We start from the raw sequence: 17,216 nt of genomic DNA, 5'->3' as shown, positions 1-17,216 counted from the left end.
CACACACACACACACACACACACACACACACACACACACACACACACACACACACACACACACACACACACACACACACACACACACACACACACACACACACACACACACACACACACACACACACACACACACACAGTAAATTGAATTTAACAGTCATTACATTCAGACTCCCAGTCACCCTACAGGCCTCTAATGAGAGGGATTGAGATGGACAGCACTAAATCTTTTTTAATTAAAAAAAAAAAAAAATGTGTTGCTGCTGACAAACCTCAAACACAGCCAGAGCGTAGGGGTGTCCCAGACTCTCCGCGGACGACATGTGCGTTCTCCGGTGGGCGCCGTTCAGATCCACGCTGGCTATGAGGTGCAGCTTGGAATCCACCCAGTAAAGACGCTTGTTGGCTACATCTGAGACACACACACACACACACACACACACACACACACACACACACACACACACACACACACACACACACACACATGGATAAGAATTTCCCAAGCTAAGTAGAAATTGATCGTCTTGCGGTGAGCACTGTTGCACTCTGACCAAACAAATCCCTTTAGGTTGATATTGACTACGTTTTAAAATGTCAGATTCTCACCATTACACTGCCCGCAAATTTTGACTGTGTTGATCTAACAGCTCAAATACTTGAAATGTCATTCAAAAGTAACTGTGATAACTTTATTCATCTCTTTCTTGCCATTATCGGTTCACATTTGCCCATTTTACTTCAATGACCTGATGGATTCCCACTGCTCATGCTGTATTTACACACAATTTACGTTCCGTGTAGTAGGCTACTGTTGTTACTCGACGCTACTTCATTTACTTCATATTTTCACATACTTCATAACACTGCTACTTATTTAAAACATTTTTTCAATGTTGTATGGGTACTTATTTGAGTTTATTATCCTGTAGTTACCTCTAAATGTAATATATTAAGTATGCTTTTTCTACTCAGTACTACTTTTTCATCTGGATTGTCCCCTTTGTTGTAGCAATATACATTTCCAGGGAGTTAACAAATAAAACATTTGTAATCTGATTCTCACAAAGTTCATTAGATATTTATTGAGATCTTTTGATTGAATTACTATATTGTATAATGTAGCAGGGTGTGATGTGTAATTTAAGGATAATAGTTTTGTTTTTCTCTCACCTAGCGTGATGCCGTTGGGCCATTCAATGTTATCAGAGACCAGCACCTGTCGGTCCACTCCATTCATGCCTGCCTTCTCGATCTTGGCTCGCGTGCCCCAGTCCGACCAGTACATGAAGCTAAAGGGAACAAAGGAAGCAAACATATTGTGTTATTATTGAGAGTTTATGTAGTCCTGCTGGTGAAAGTAACAATATTATACAGCACAAGGATTATACCGTTTAAAACAATGGCTTCCCCCTTTCTGACATTCTGTAGATTCCCATCATTTATTTTCTTACATTTTGTCTGTTATAATGGGATGACATTACAGAAGCAGCTGTTCTTCAGTTAGAGAGAGACTTTTACAAAGTAGGATATACATATAAATACAGCTCTGGAAAAAATTAGGAGACCACTCTTAAATCTTTATTTCTACATGTATGGCACTCATTCCCATTTCTGTTAAATTCCAACACAGAGAAAAGTGTCAGTAGTTTATAGAATACAATTAAAAATAAAAATAACAATTTAACTCAAAGACATACAGTGGGGCAAAAAAGTATTTAGTCAGCCACCAATTGTGCAAGTTCTCCCATTTAAAAAGATGAGAGAGGCCTGTAATTTTTATCATAGGTATACCTCAACTATGAGAGACAGAATGGGGGAAACAATCCAGGAAATCACATTGTAGGATTTTTAAAGAATTAATTTTCAAATTATTGTGGAAAATAAGTATTTGGTCAATAACAAAAGTTCATCTCAATACTTTGTTATATACCCTTTGTTGGCAATGACAGAGGTCAAACGTTTTCTGTAAGTCTTCACAAGGTCTTCACACACTGTTGCTGGTATTTTGGCCCATTCCTCCATGCAGACCTCCTCTAAAGCAGTGATGTTTTGGGGCTGTCGCTGGGCAACACGGACTTTCAACTCCCTCCAAAGATTTTCTATGGGGGTGAGATCTGGAGACTGGCTAGGCCACTCCAGGACCTTGAAATGCTTCTTACGAAGCCACTCCTTCGTTGCCCTGGCGGTGTGTTTGGGATCATTGTTATGCTGAAAGACCCAGCCACGCTTCATCTTCAGTGCCCTTGCTGATGGAAGGAGGTTTTCACTCAAAATCTCACGATACATGGCCCCATTCATTCTTTCCTTTACACGGATCAGTCGTCCTGGTCCCTTTGCAGAAAAACAGCCCCAAAGCTTGATGTTTCCACCCCCATGCTTCACAGTAGGTATGGTGTTCTTTGGAGGCAACTCTGCATTCTTTCTCCTCCAAACACAACGAGTTGAGTTTTTACCAAAAAGTTCTATTTTGGTTTCATCTGACCATATGACATTCTCCCAATCCTCTTCTGGATCATCCAAATGTCCTCTAGCAAACTTTAGACGGGCCTGGACATGTACTGGCTTAAGCAGGGGGACACGTCTGGAACTGCAGGACTTAAGTCCCTGGCGGCGTAGTGTGTTACTGATGGTAGCCTCTGTTACTTTGGTCCCAGCTCTCTGCAGGTCATTCACTAGGTCCCCCCGTGTGGTTCTGGGGTTTTTGCTCACCGTTCTTGTGATCATTTTGACCCCACGGGGTGAGATCTTGCGTGGAGCCCCAGATCGAGGGAGATTAGCAGTGGTCTTGTATGTCTTCCATTTTCTAATAATTGCTCCGACAGTTGATTTCTTCACACCAAGCTGCTTACCTATTGCAGATTCAGTTTTCCCAGCCTGGTGCAGGTCTACAATTTTGTCTCTGGTCTTCTTTGACAGCTCTTTGGTCTTGGCCATAGTGGAGTTTGGAGTATGACTGTTTGAGGTTGTGGACAGGTGTCTTTTATACTGATAACGAGTTCAAAAAGGTGCCATTAATACAGGTAACGAGTGGAGGACAGAGGAGCCTCTTAAAGAAGAAGTTACAGGTCTGTGAGAGCCAGAAATCTTGCTTGTTTGTAGGTGACCAAATACTTATTTTACCGAGGAATTTATAATTAATTCATTAAAAATCCTACAATGTGATTTCCTGTATTTTCTTTTCTCATTCTGTCTCTCATAGTTGAAGTGTACCTATGATGAAAATTACAGGCCTCTCTCATCTTTTTAAATGGGAGAACTTGCACAATTGGTGGCTGACTAAATACTTTTTTGCCCCACTGTACCTATAAATAACAAAACAACAGAAACTCACAATGCTCATGTGGTCTCAATTTTTTCGGGGCTGTATTTAACAAATCATAACATGAAGTTAAAGAAGTCCAACCCCCCCAAATGTCCTAAATTTATCTGTACACATCTTTTCAGAGCCACTTTCTCATTAAACATATTCCAATAGGATTGTAGATCAAACAATGCTTTGAAAAAGTAATAATCAAATACATTTCTAAAAATCCCACCAAATTTAAATAAAAATATGGAGTGTGAGCGGGCCACTGCCGAGGAGCCTTTGAGCAAGGCACCGTACTCCGAAACTTCTCCCAGGCAGTCTCTCTGCTCTGCCAGCTCTTCTATCTGCATGCTCTTGTGCATGTACAATATTTCCTCCCTGTGTGTGTAATGTGTGTAAACACAGCAGAGTCAAGAAGAAATTTCCCTGTGAGGGATTAATAAAGTATGTGTTCTTCTTCTTATTTCCATAACAAATATGTCTTACCTGTCCTGCATAGAGCGTGTGTCTGGCTTTTATCATTTCTTTGTAATTGCTTTTATAGCACATACACTCAGTATTTCAAATAAGTATTTAGTTTAATCATTTGTTGAGTTTTTCCCAATTAAAAGTCATTTTTTTCCGAAATATATTAATTATTTCCCTGTATTTATAAAGAGCGACACTAAAACATCATTTCAAATGCAGTTACTACTCTGTATTCTTGTGCTAACATAACCTGTTGTGTTGTTTTGCACTGAGACACTTATCAATTATTGTGTCTGGAACAAAGACAATGAATCTGTCTGCAGACTCCAGGAGGGTGGATTTACTGAATATATGCCAGTTCTTTTTTAGGTTGTAACTAATCAGACAGCATTTTTCTATATTTATTATGAGGAGTGCACCGACATTTCTGCACTGGCAGGATGACAGCGCTAAAAACTGTGTATGCGATATACAGCCTACTGATGAACAATCCTATATAAGACAGCAGAAAATAGGGAAATGTCAGTTTCACTCAAACAGCAGCTGAATACATGATTTGTCTCTCCAGAGTGAGACAATACGGGCAATGATTGGATGTCTGGGAATAGAACCTGTGAAATTTGTAGAATTGTGGTTTTGAAAGGCACAGAAACAGACACTGAAATAAAAATAGGTGTACAAATCAGAAGACGTGCTTTACAGGAGCTGTCCATTCAGCACCACAGAAAGACAACACCTGGGGTCTCATTTATAAAGCTTTGCATAGGATTCACGTGGGAACGTGGCGTACGTAGGACAAAGCAAGTAAATACGCACAAAAATATTACGATTTAGAAAACACTGCGCACGCACGTCCTACGCTGGTTTCCCTTTATAAATACAAACACTTTTATAGCCCTCATTTAAATCCTTAGTTCCTTCAAGTTTTTTTGTTTTTTTTTGTATTTACTTTATTTATCTGACCGAGTCGACACTGAACGTGACGCTATGGTGAAGGAGAGGATCAGAGGCGGGGCTGAAGAACAATGCCAGTCTGCTGAGTCATCTCTCCATAGAAACACAACGGCAACGTCAGCACAGAGACGGTTTACTGCGTATCATGTCAATGCAGCTTTATGTTTGTGGAAGATCGCTGGAAGATCCAGGGAAGACTCGATTATTTATTGAGTCATTTTTAGCTTCACGAACCATTTAGCAGCTTTTATAGGAAAGAACGAGGATCCGCCTCCAACGCTGTAATTGGTCCCCTTAAAAATCAATCAATCAAGCCATCAACTGTAAACCCTGTCTTTGAGATCGGTAAAGCTTGATTGGTTATGGGGCAATAGCAGCCAGCAGTTACAGCAGCAAAGTAGCCTCCATATAATTTTGTGTCAGAGTAAGAAATCTATTTCAGTTCATCTTTGTGTTTTTGTTTTCATTGTGGTTTGGATCACCAGAACACAAAAGCTGCAGAAGGAAACCCTGACACGTATTCATAAAAGGTTCCTAGATTAAGAGCCATCATCTGGGGCAGAAGCTCTAAAAAACAACAATTATTGAGTCAGGAAGCTAAATGGGTCACAGGCTCTGGCTTCCCCACAGAAAGCAACAATAGTTCTCTTGTGTTTATCATTAGCATCGGTCCCAGAAGAGGATTATGTTTATCCATTTTCTGGGGCTAAAAATCACTTTCCACATATTTATCTGGAGTCATCGACTATGATCTGCAATATTAATTAACAGGGGGGAAGAAAAGGTCATTAGAGTGTGTGTCAGCATATTTTAAGAGATGGAGAGGAGGGTCATCCAAACAAACACAGCTTGACACTCATTTCTGCTGACATACTGTTTATTACGTAGATTCATAGTTTAGTCATTAGCATACATTAGAAAGGCTGGGTAACATAGTGGATTCTAGCATAATAAAGTTCAAAATAGATCATTGCTTAACGACAGTCATTATTGATCCTGTCATTTATATCTTGAATATTGGTAATTACATATTCTGCTCAACAGTGGAGAGCAGCAGTCACTGTCTGGAGAAATGACAGCCACCAAGCAGAAAAGGTATCTACATCATCTGGTCATAATGTCCAGTGAAAATCTTTTCCCTCAGGCACAATTTGACGGGTATTTCTTAGGCTGCAGGGTTTTCTCCAAACCGAGTGACAGGGGCCCTTTGCCCTCTTACTGTCAGCGCTGCGCCCTCATTACAAAATGCAGATTTTCCCCGCAAAATGTTAAAGTGATGCCAGAAAACCATATTTCTGTTTGTGAAAAGCTGTATGATTACTCAAATAGACCGTCAGGCAGCTTTGTTTTTGCAGAGCTCCGACTTAACGTTGTTGTTTACGACCGTTGAGCAATCTTGTCATGTTCCCCCTGCGTCATGTTCTCACGAGAATTGTATATCTTATATACAAGATCAGCGCCCTGATACTATACTTTTCCAGAAAAAACCCTGGGCTTAATACACCAGTCAGCACCAGCCACTCTCATCAATGTCACAAGTGTGACGAGAACGTGTCAACGGCATGCAATGAAATTCTTCCTCGTCACCTCTTGCATTACGTATTTACAGGACTGGAAATAGCCCACTTCTTAATCTACATGCCTCAATGATGTCTTTCTTTATCTAGCTATCCTCTCAATTGCTCTTAAGGAATTGTGAGTGTGAAACACAAATATTGTTTGACAGGATTTCTTTCACTCATTTTTTGTGCTCCCCCCCTTCTTACCCGTGGTGGGGATCCAATGCGATGGCCCTTGGTTCACTCAGGTCCGTGTTGATGAGGACGCGTCTCTTGGTGGCATCCACCGAGGCCACGGAGATGGATTTGTCTCCGGAGTCGGCCCAGTACAGGTTGTGTTGGAGCCAGTCCAGAGCCAGCCCCACGGGGGTCTTCAGGAGGGAGTCCAGCAGCGGCACCTGCTGTGCAGGGTCACTGGCCTCATGGATGAAAGCACTGTGAATGAAGGGGGGGGGGGCATGTAAGGCATATTCTGCAGCAAGCCAGACACTATTGTAAAAATGGACGTGTAGTGTAGTGCTGCTGGGGCCCTGCTTTGTGATCATAAGTCTACAGAAACGATTCCTCTTATTACATGGCACATACAAACAGATTTACCCACTGACATATAGATTATAGAGATTTCATTACAAGCTAAAGCATTTTACAAACTGACACCACCAAGTAGCCAACTGCTTACACCTTTATTAATGAATGATAATAGAATTAAGACAGCTTGTATGTATAAAGTAAGCAGAAATTTTAGTTTTTTTGACACATTAGTTTAATAAATGATAAGTGGGAATGAAGCGCATAATATTGAAAACTAATAATAATGAATTAAATATGAATACTTATATAAATACACGTTTATAATATATATATATATATATGTAAATATAAATATATATATATATATATATATATATTTATATTTACATATATATATTTATTTATATTTACATATATATATATATATATATATATATATATATATATATATAAATATATATATATATATATATTTATATTTACATATATATATATATATATATATATATATATAAATATATATATATATATATATTTATATATATATATATAAATATATATATTATAACAATTGAATACAAAGTAACATTTGGTACAAAATTAGTCATTAAAATGTAGTTAATTTTCTTTTCTTTTTCTTTTAGCGAATAGAGCTCCTTTTGTCTCCATTTTAAAGAAGTATTTGCCCTTTTGCTATATTTATACATATACATCATCAGCCCATTAGTGAGATCTGGGCTCGATTTCCCTCTCTTAGTTTCTTAATTTCCTCAGTAAAGGAAAAACCCATGCAGGCCTCATTAGCATTTATCACATTGAATGAAACATGATGACTGTCAATGACTACACACCATGCCGTCTTAAGAGTGTAGTTGGTCTGCGAAACGTTATTTATAAATGATTGTAACGATGACTTGAGAAAGGGTCCTGCCTGACACCATCGTTCTTATTTTTTGGCGCCAGCTGAAAGGTTTTTGAGATCTTCTTGGCTCGACCTCTATTATATACGTTTAGATTATCATTTTTGTCATTGGGATTGTGTATTTTGCTATTTTATTTTCTCTTTTAATCTATACACACAACATCTATTGCACGTCTATCCTTCCTGGGAGAGGGATCCCTCCTCTGTTGGTGTCATTGAGGCTTCTTCCATTTTATTCTCGTTTATTGCCATGAAGAAATTGTGTGGTCTGCTGTACACACTGTAAGACCCCTGAAACAAATTTGATATTTGTGGTTTTAGGCTGTATAAATAGAATTTGATTTATCAATTAAGCGACCCAGGGGATGGAATAACTTTTCATTGTATTTTCACAACATCCACCCCTCATACACATGTATGACAGTGACAAGTATCTGGCCTAAAGAACGTGTATCATCACGCCTGATGATCCATACTGAGTCTCCATTCTTCTCTGCGCAGTAAAACGACTGCAGAGTGGAGAATGGGAATGCTATGGCTGGAGTAGCCTTGGGCCAAGCTCTGAGCAGGTTCACTGGGGGGTTAGGGTCCTCCTTGGTTGGACCACTCATCAGAAGAGACAAGGCCCGACTCAGGGGTCGCTAATGATTTGGCCCTGGCAGGGGTGTGAGGTGAGGGCCAGGCAGCTGTGCACCCCAACTGGGATATCTTTTTTAGTCTCCCTAGAGATCTTTCCTTTTAACATTCATTTCGTGAGGAGAACACCCTGCTCCAATTAGAGTGCACTCTGGGGGAGAACGTAGTTGGGATAACAATAGGAACGGGGAGTTATTTTAAAATAATAGCAGGCCTCAGCCATCATCTCAGCCTATTTCATTTTGAAAGACTTAACAAGTAGAGACTCAGGATGCTAAATACAAGCAACTCGTGACAGGGTGAAAAAAGATAGCATGTAAGAAGAAGAGTGTGTAATGTCACATTAAGATTATTCAAACCAGATCAGATGTCCTAGACCATTGTTTGGAACCATTGGTAAACTAATCTTGTTAAAGTAAACTTTTTAATTAGAATAATACATAAATAATTACATTTAACTTAAGAAATTGCCTGAAACTCCATCTTATTACAGTGAAATAATGCATCTCCTGTAATGTGGGGACGTTCTGCTATACGTAGCCTCAATCTGTCACCTAAACTCAGATTTACATGTCAGATCAGGTTTGTGATCTCAATTAAAAGCACCCTGTGGAACTTTTTGACCAGTAGTAGCGCTACAGAGTGATGTTAATGTAATAAGAGCGGGATTCTGTTTTGTAAGCATCTGGTGCACATACACAACGATTCAATGCACATTTGAGAGACATAGTACTGTAATCTGGTGTTTTATCAGCAGTTGGTGGCAGTAATGTGGAAAGACATGAATCAATCCCTAAACAAAGGCAGGAAAGAAGAAGACTGTCAGTATATAGTTAATTAATGTTGGTTACTAAGGAAAAGTTGGAAAAACATGTTTTGGTGAGCAATAGTGAACTTTGTTTACAAAATAAAACTCAAATGGCTACCTTAAATACTTAAGATTCAAATTAAGTGTTTTAAGGCTTGGTTTTCAGAGATTGTGGAAGGGTGAATGTTTGTTTTTGGGCATGTTTTTTCAAATGGGTTTATCTCTACGGGCTTCTCCTTTACAAAATAGGATAAAATAAATTATTTACTCGGATATTTGACAATGTTTCGGATATTTGATTTTAATTGTAACTCAAGTGTCTTTACCTGTAGATTTTGCGGTGGAAGCGATCGCACCAGAACACCCGGTTGTTTGCCACGTCCATATCAAGAGCGACGGCGTTCTTCTGCGTGGAAACCACCTGGCCGTAGTCACGCTTCACCAGGTCGATGCGTCGGATTTCATGCCGGTTGGTGAACAGCAGGTAAGGGCTCTTCCCTGCACACAAAGCGACGGATATTTAAAGTCCTGAAGAAAAGTGTCTACGTGCAGCTGAAGTACGGGACAGTTTCTCACGCTGAAATAATCAATCAAGGCAAAATCAGAGAGAGGAAGCAATTTAGAAGTAGGGTTAATGCATTCAGAAGAGGACTACATTATTGATAGGTGGAGTTGGGATGTGATTAGATAATGGCTAGTCAAATCAGCTTTGACAATTTGGTAAAGGGCCAGAAGACTTTATCTCCCAGAAAGCTGCTCTGGTCCAGGGGATGCACATTTCCTCTATTTACAGGAGTTCCTTCAGTTTATCATCCAAAAAGAAATGCACCATATGGAGTTTTTCAAGCCAATGCCAATACATATCAGCTGCTGCTTTACGTCAAAACCAATATCTTCATGTTTATGTGTATTAAAAAAGAAATTCACAATCTAAAGTTAACAATGGCAAAGATGTAAACAATCACTGATAATATATCCCCTAGGGTTAGGGTTAGAGCTAACAACAAACAAACTCAATTGTGAACTGCTTTTGAAACTGAAAACAACATCAACACCATTACAACAAGTGTGGTTCTTCAAAACAGTGTGCTTGTTCTTCTCTTTGTTTATTGATGAAAGTCAACTAACTTTAAAAAGGGGCCTACTGTGTTTTTTGGCGTATGTCCTCTCCTGTAGTGTTTTTTTCGTGCATGTAACTGGTTTGCAAAGGCTAAAATTCCTGAGTTTCAGTCCCAGACACCCCTCCCTACCTGAAACGCCGCCATTGGACTCCTTTGTTTACTTCCATGACATCACTATATACCACTTGCGCTTCCATTGGCTAGCGCTCCAACACATTTTGAGAGATGAGCTAAGGGGCGGGACATCTCTAAGCAGTTAACCAATCACAACAGAGGGTGAAAAGAGGTAATGCAGCACGAGAAAAATAAATAAATAAATAAATAAATCACTTTTCAAACATTAAAGTATTTAAGCATGTCACAATAGAGGCACAAAATACACATATTAACCTGAAATTGAGCATCAAAGTGCCCCTTTAACAGTTACCTACTGTCAGGCCCGTTTCTAGGATTTTGGGGGCCCTAGGCAAAGAAGTTGTTGGGGGCCTTTAAAAAAAAAATTTCCGCAATTCTGTGCGTTTTAATCACAAAAGAGGTCAAACATACACTGAAAAGTAGCCTTTATTATTTTTTTTATTTCCTACTGAAACTGCTGCTTGCGGCCCTTGGCCTCAGCAAATGCAGACACAATCCCCTCCAAGTCCAAAGACCTGCGGACGTCACTCTCAATTGACATGAGTGCCAGTCCAGAGAGCCTCTCTTGGCTCATAGTTGACCTCATGTAATTCTTTATGCGCTTCAGAGATGAAAAGCTCCTCTCTCCGGAGGCAACCGAGACAGGAAGGGTCAGAAGTAGGCGCAGTGCAATGCTTAAATTGCTGTACAGGTCCAACAGCTTCTCACTGTATATGTAGTCCAGCATTTTAAATGGGCACCTGGATACTTCATCTGGAAAGGTGTGGACAGCAGAGTTGATCTCCAATGCCAAGTCGTCTGCATCAATATCATGGAGGGTTTGTTCCACTTTCCTGCATCTCTCATGCAATTTCCCAGTCTTGATTGTGGCCCTCATGATATCAATGCTGAACAGGAAGTCGTACAGGGCATACACCCCCTCCAGTCTGGAAAATCTGTCTTTTAGGCTGGTGATGGCAGTGTCAACCAAAGGCAGGAAGAAGTCCCTTCTGAAGGCCTCTTCTGGGGTCGATTGGGTTTCATCTGTACTCTCGTAAAGGAACTGCCTTTTCTTTTTACGTTGCCTTTTCTCAGGCAATTTCCTCTCAATTTCCAGATCTTCTGCAATCTCCATTGCATCCGTTTGGCTTGATGCGAGTCCATTTTCCCTGAAATCTTCTAGGTACTCTGTCACTCCCTCGGTTTCTTTTTTCAGTGTTTGCATTGAAACATCCGGGCTCTGGAGGAGCTTGCTCATATGGTTAACCTGATACAAAACGTTGTACCAGGTTATTGTGCACAGAAGAAAGGACCATGTTTTAAGCTCACCATGTAAGCTTTTTGCTGAGGACATGGTCTCTGAGTCCCCCTTCTCTGTAGCATATGTCTCCAGTGCTGACAGTCCGTCTAGTATTTCAGGTAGATGGTACCGCACTACCTTCACACTGTCAATTCGGGCCTCCCATCTCGTCCCTGAAAGTGGCTTAAGGGTGAGCTGCTTCACATGCTGCTTCAAAATTGCCCAGCGGTGCACAGAGGAACTGAAAAGGTTGTACAGTCGTTGCAGCATACCAAAAAAAGACATGGACAACACTGAAGACTTGGCAGCATCTGACACAACCAGATTTAGTGTGTGACTGCTGCATGGGATGCATAGCGCCTTGTTGTTCAGCTCTAAAATTCTTGCCTGCACACCCTGTTTGTGGCCCATCATATTGCTGCCATTGTCGTATGACTGCCCACGGCAATCTGAAATGCTGAGGTTGTGCTTCTCCAACTGGTCAAGCAGGATTTCACTGAGCCCTTTACCAGTTGTGTCTTCAACATGTACAAATCCCAAAAAATGCTCAGCAATAGAAACAGGTGTTTCACAGTTGACAATCCTGAGAACAACAGAAAGTTGTTCCTTGTGGCTGATGTCAGGAGTGCAATCCATGATCACGGAGAAGTATTTTGCTTTGTGCACTCTTCTTGCAATCTCCTGTAGGATTTTGTCTCCGACCAGCTGAATGATTTCGTTCTGAATGACTCCACTCAGGTAATGCACCTTTGTCTCTTTGCATTGTATTCGTCTGATGTGTTCATTCATTACCGGATCAAACTGTGCTAGGAGTTCCACTTGAGCCAGAAAATTCCCATTGTGGCGATCATACACGGTACTGGTAGTTCCTCTCAAAGCCTGGTTGCGTTCTGCCAGATGGGAAACTATGGCAATCACTCTCCGAATCACGCCTTTCCAGTGTTCAACTTCAAGTTGCATCAACTCCATCTGTCTTTGATCAATCAGTGTACTGGTTTGCAGTCTCCTCTGAAGGTCGTGCCACTTTTTCACATTGTCACAGTGCACCTTTGTGCACTCGTGTTTTTTTAGGCGATAGGAAAGGTTCTTCCATCCACCGTAGCCACAGGTCGTTAAGGCATTGTCACGCTCACGCTTCCCGAAAACAGTACAAGGGAAACAGAACACTCCATCTGTGTGGATGGAATACACCAGCCACGATCGATGTATATTCTCACCATTTTTCATGGTTCTTTTGTAACTGTCCTTGGTGAATCTTCGAGGAGGATTGTCTAAGTTTTGCGGGAATTCAATGTCCATGATTTGCACAGGTCCTTTTTTGACTATTTCACAGCGCATACTGCTTGTTAGGACACTGGGCCAACATCCTGGGTCATCACTTAATGTGGTGCTTGCAATACCTACAGGTACCCCAGTTCTGGATGGTGGGGTGGTCTCTGCCATGTCAATGTCATCTTCCTCTTTGTCCTCCTCATGAAGTGGAGATGGAGTTGATGGCACTGTTGAAAACATATAGTTGCAAATGAATTTATAGCACAATTGCCATGTGGTAAGTACAGCAACTAGGGAATGGTGATCTACTTGTATAATGCTTTAAAAAGAAAGGGTCATTTTAATACACTTTCATAGCACATGGGTGTTAGGTGATAAGTTGAAATTGTGCGGCTTAATGCACCTTCTGTTGAACCACTGCTGGGAAGTGGTGTGGATGCTTCCACTTGCTCCTCCTCAAGTCGTGATGGAGTTGATGGCACTGCTGAAAAATATGTAATTACAAATTAATTCATGGCACAGTTTCATGTGTGAAGTACGACAACTAAATGCTTAAGGTATGGTGATCTACTTGTGTAACGCTTTATAGCAAATGGTCATTTTAATACACTTTCACAGCACATGCTGCTATAACTTTGGGTCACTATGATAGGTGATAAGTTGAAATTGTGCGGCTTAATGCACCTTCTGTTGAACCACTGCTGGGAAGTGGTGTGGACGCCGCAATGTTGTCTTCCACTTGCTCCTCCTCATAAACATGTGACGAAGACGATGTTGATGGCCCTGGTGCAAAAATAAATAAATACATAAATAATATTCTTTTTATTTATATTGCACATTTTGCATGCATTGATCTCAACAACTCAGTTATTCATTAACATTAGTGAATGTCCCACATATTTGAAATGTCCAGAAGACTCTGTGGGCAAGTGGAATGAATACACACAACTATGACTTGAATTAGAAAAATGTAAAGTCATTTTGATAACATCAAGTGTGTTGATAGAAGGCACTAATAATAGGTAGAAAAGAACGTTACCTTCAGTAGCACCAGAGACAACACTTGGTAGAGCGGGATGAAGAAATTTCAGCAATGCCCCTTGGAGAAAGAATAAGTACTGTATGATTAGCTTGGTTATTTTTCAAATGCTTTTGAAATCCTATCATTTTACAGTCTGATAATTGTGGTGAAATAGATATTAAAAGCATTACACACAGTTCCTACTAGGCGGTTTAGTGGCGGTTTCTATACGACTACAGGTGAAGCACTGCTTCACCAAAAAAAAGTAAAAAAAATAATAATAATAAAATCTTACAATAATCCCGTTTTCACTGGTTTGAAAACAGAAATACAGTCACTAAGACGAGCTGTTTTCCTGAAATCAATTCTGTGAGTGGCAACAGCGCCATCCCCGCACCCGTGGTGTGTCTGTGTGTGTCTGTGTACTGTCTGTGTCCCATAGAAAAAGCTCAAAGCTATCGGTACAGTTTTTAACGGTGGTCCAGTGGTATTTACAGCTATCATGGAGACCAACAACAACAAACAGCAGAATAGGTTTAGAAAAGGATTAATTGACACTAAAGTGGCTGTTTTCTTCATGTGGCTGATCTGCGCCGGGATGTTAACCGTTAAAATGTAAATAAAGTAAGTAAATCAACCCAATGGTATTCTAGCAAAATTATTGTAAACTCCCATGTTAATCTCCTATTAAATAGCTAGCTACTACAGGAATAACTATTTCACTGGTTGTCTCAAGGCTCTAACGACTGAAAACATATGTGAAGTTTATTTAGGATATTAAGAGGAATTAATCGTTGATCAATTTGGCCAGCTGATAACGTTATGAACTTATAGTGAAGTCAAAGGTAGCAGTTTAAGTTTGGTTAGCATGCTAGCATGCCAAACCACTGGTTCCTAGCTAGTCGTCGTTACAACCTCGCTACTCTAGCAAAATATGGTATACCCTGCCTGGCACAATTTTCATGTTGATTGTGTATATTCTACTTACCGGTGTCTTGTTTTCTTTTCTGCTCCTCTTCCCTTTTCTTCTTCTTTTTTTGATTGCCGGAGAGATAATTTCGCTTCATTTTAATTTTTCACTTTTCACTTGCACTTGACGCTGTCGCGCTAATGCATGGGAAAGGGGGGCCCCCTCGAGCTGGGGTATTTCGACTACAATGTGTCGTTGCGCTTTTCGGACATCGCATGCTCTAGGGAGGCGCTGTTGCTGCCCTCGCAGTCGCAGCAGAGCCCTTCATATACAGATGACTGCTTATTATTATGAAGCTATTTAAAATCGTCATTGCTGTTGAATACATGACCTGTCTTATTGGTATGCATGTTGTTTGATTCATGTTGCATTTGTATCAGACTTTTCTTTGAATTTTGAAAAAAAAAAAAAAAAAAAAAAAAAAAAAAATCTTAACCTGTCGTCTTTGGGGGGCCTCCTCCTACTCGGGGGCCCTAGGCAATTGCCTACCATGCCTACCTGAACGCGACGGGCCTGCCTACTGTATTGGAGTCAAATAAATTAAATGTGGCGTCCTTATTGTTGGCCGATGATTTATCAGCTCTAATTCGGAAAAATACATAATTACATACATTTTCCCATTATCGTCCAAAAATGTATCAACTATAATTTAATATTGGAATAATATATCATAAAATACACTTTCCCATTATCCGCCGGTAATTTATCCAGCCGATATAGATCTTTCATCCCTAGATTCAAATTAGGCAAGCAAGTACAGCGTATTAATATAAATGTAACCTTTAGCTTCCAAAGACAATAAACATGGCCTGGATTAAGATTGTATTAGATATAACGGTTGTACCTGCAATAATCAAGCACAAACAGCATTATTCTGCTGTAAACAACGGACACAAAGACAGAAGATGTCGATAATCCTGAAAAATTGACCATGATGGGTACGCTGTGTGTCGGGGGGTGGGGGCAGACATCACTCTAAACATCATTCGGAGGCTTCGACATAGTGTCAAAATCCATTGCGACTTAATGTGCTGCGGCATATTTGTAGCACTGCTTTACATGTCACCTTCTAATACAGATAAATAACACAACAAAGCCGGTGTGATACAGCTCAATATTGGCCTCTAACAACAGCAGCGGGACAATGATCCTTCATTAAAAACTGCTGAATAGTAACTGTATTGATCGGGTCTCTGTATGCATCATTAAGTTGTATGCTTCGTATTATCTTCTCTTTGTAAATATAGATCAAAATTACCTTGGCACCTCTTTAAACAGTAGGCTGTCAACTCTCACAGAGACGGCGGAACTAAATGTACGTGTCAGAGCGCACACATTAAAATAATAGTAATGAAGTCATTTCCTCTGAAGATAAATAACCTTGAACAAAGCTAAACCAGGCGGGTTTGTTGACCTTATCTTTGCCACCAATCATTTCATTTACTTAGTTCTCTCGGGATACTCTGAAACAGCAATAATGTTTAACCCACAGGATGCAGAGTAATATTAAAGGGCCCTATTATGCTTTTTTTGGTTTCCTCTTTCCTGTAGTGTGTTATGTTATTGTGCTTGGAAATGGTCTGCAAAAGAATCCCAATGTTCCCTCCAGAGGGGGTTTCTCTTCCACACACTCCCTCCCCCCACCTGAAACACCCCCTTTGTTTACTTCAGGAACATCACTATGTAACACTCACTACTATTGGCTAGTGCTAACACAATGTATTTGATAGGCTAAGCAGCGGGACATCTCTAAGTGACTGACCAATCACTACAGAGAGCTAACCAATCAGAGCAGACTGGGCTCTGGTTTCAGACAGAGGGTGAAAAGAGGTGCTGCAGCACAGGCAGTATGAGAAAAATAAATTAAAGCACGGAGACATGTCACAGTAGAGACACAAAATACAGATATGGAAGTTAGCATAACAGTGCAAAATTAATTTCTCTTAACACTAATCATAATTGATCTTTATCAGCAGATAAACTGTGACTACTAGCAGCTACAACAAGAGAATTGTAGCCATGCGAGCGGATCAGAGAGGCTGTGCTGCACAGTGCAGTCAGCTTCTCTTGTTTTAGGGTTCCTTTGTTGTTCAGGTTCTAACTGGGAGCCACATTTTTAGCAGAGGTATTTTCAAATCAAAGGGACCTAATAAGTGAAGCAATGAATAAAGCAGTGTCATTTCCCTGGAGGACACAGAGGGGCTTTGAGCTAAAGGGGTTCTTCTTTTATA

At 40.3% G+C, this 17,216-nt stretch overlaps 2 protein-coding genes across 3 annotated transcripts in view; both read right to left on the bottom strand.

The window, feature by feature from the left end:
- Positions 1–17,216, bottom strand: part of LOC134865954 (low-density lipoprotein receptor-related protein 8-like) — a 148,950-nt gene that overhangs the window by 16,458 nt on the left and 115,276 nt on the right. For both annotated transcript variants that reach the window (XM_063885815.1, XM_063885816.1), the window contains 4 exons: positions 9,514–9,685; positions 6,498–6,725; positions 1,173–1,291; positions 272–411 (listed from right to left, as the gene is read on the bottom strand). In XM_063885815.1, coding sequence (XP_063741885.1) covers positions 272–411; positions 1,173–1,291; positions 6,498–6,725; positions 9,514–9,685 — 659 coding nt within the window. The remainder of the gene's footprint in view (positions 1–271; positions 412–1,172; positions 1,292–6,497; positions 6,726–9,513; positions 9,686–17,216) is intronic.
- On the bottom strand, positions 10,753–14,098 carry LOC134865955 (zinc finger MYM-type protein 1-like). The gene is made up of 4 exons (XM_063885817.1): positions 14,034–14,098; positions 13,679–13,777; positions 13,398–13,475; positions 10,753–13,221 (listed from the first exon to the last, which is right to left on the bottom strand). Exon 4 carries the CDS (start codon positions 13,163–13,165, stop codon positions 10,889–10,891), a length of 2,277 nt encoding a protein of 758 aa, XP_063741887.1. The 5' UTR covers positions 13,166–13,221; positions 13,398–13,475; positions 13,679–13,777; positions 14,034–14,098; the 3' UTR covers positions 10,753–10,888.

Source organism: Eleginops maclovinus, chromosome 6 (assembly GCF_036324505.1).
Source record: "Eleginops maclovinus isolate JMC-PN-2008 ecotype Puerto Natales chromosome 6, JC_Emac_rtc_rv5, whole genome shotgun sequence".
Classification (NCBI taxonomy): Eukaryota; Metazoa; Chordata; class Actinopteri; order Perciformes; family Eleginopidae; genus Eleginops; species Eleginops maclovinus.
The sequence above is the reverse complement of the archived record's forward strand: the minus strand, read 5'-3'. Positions and strand labels throughout refer to the sequence as shown.

Coding starts and splice junctions, on each gene's coding strand:
- LOC134865955 (XM_063885817.1), bottom strand. CDS start 13,165: ATGGCAGAGACCACCCCACCATCCAGAACTGGGGTACCTGTAGGTATT.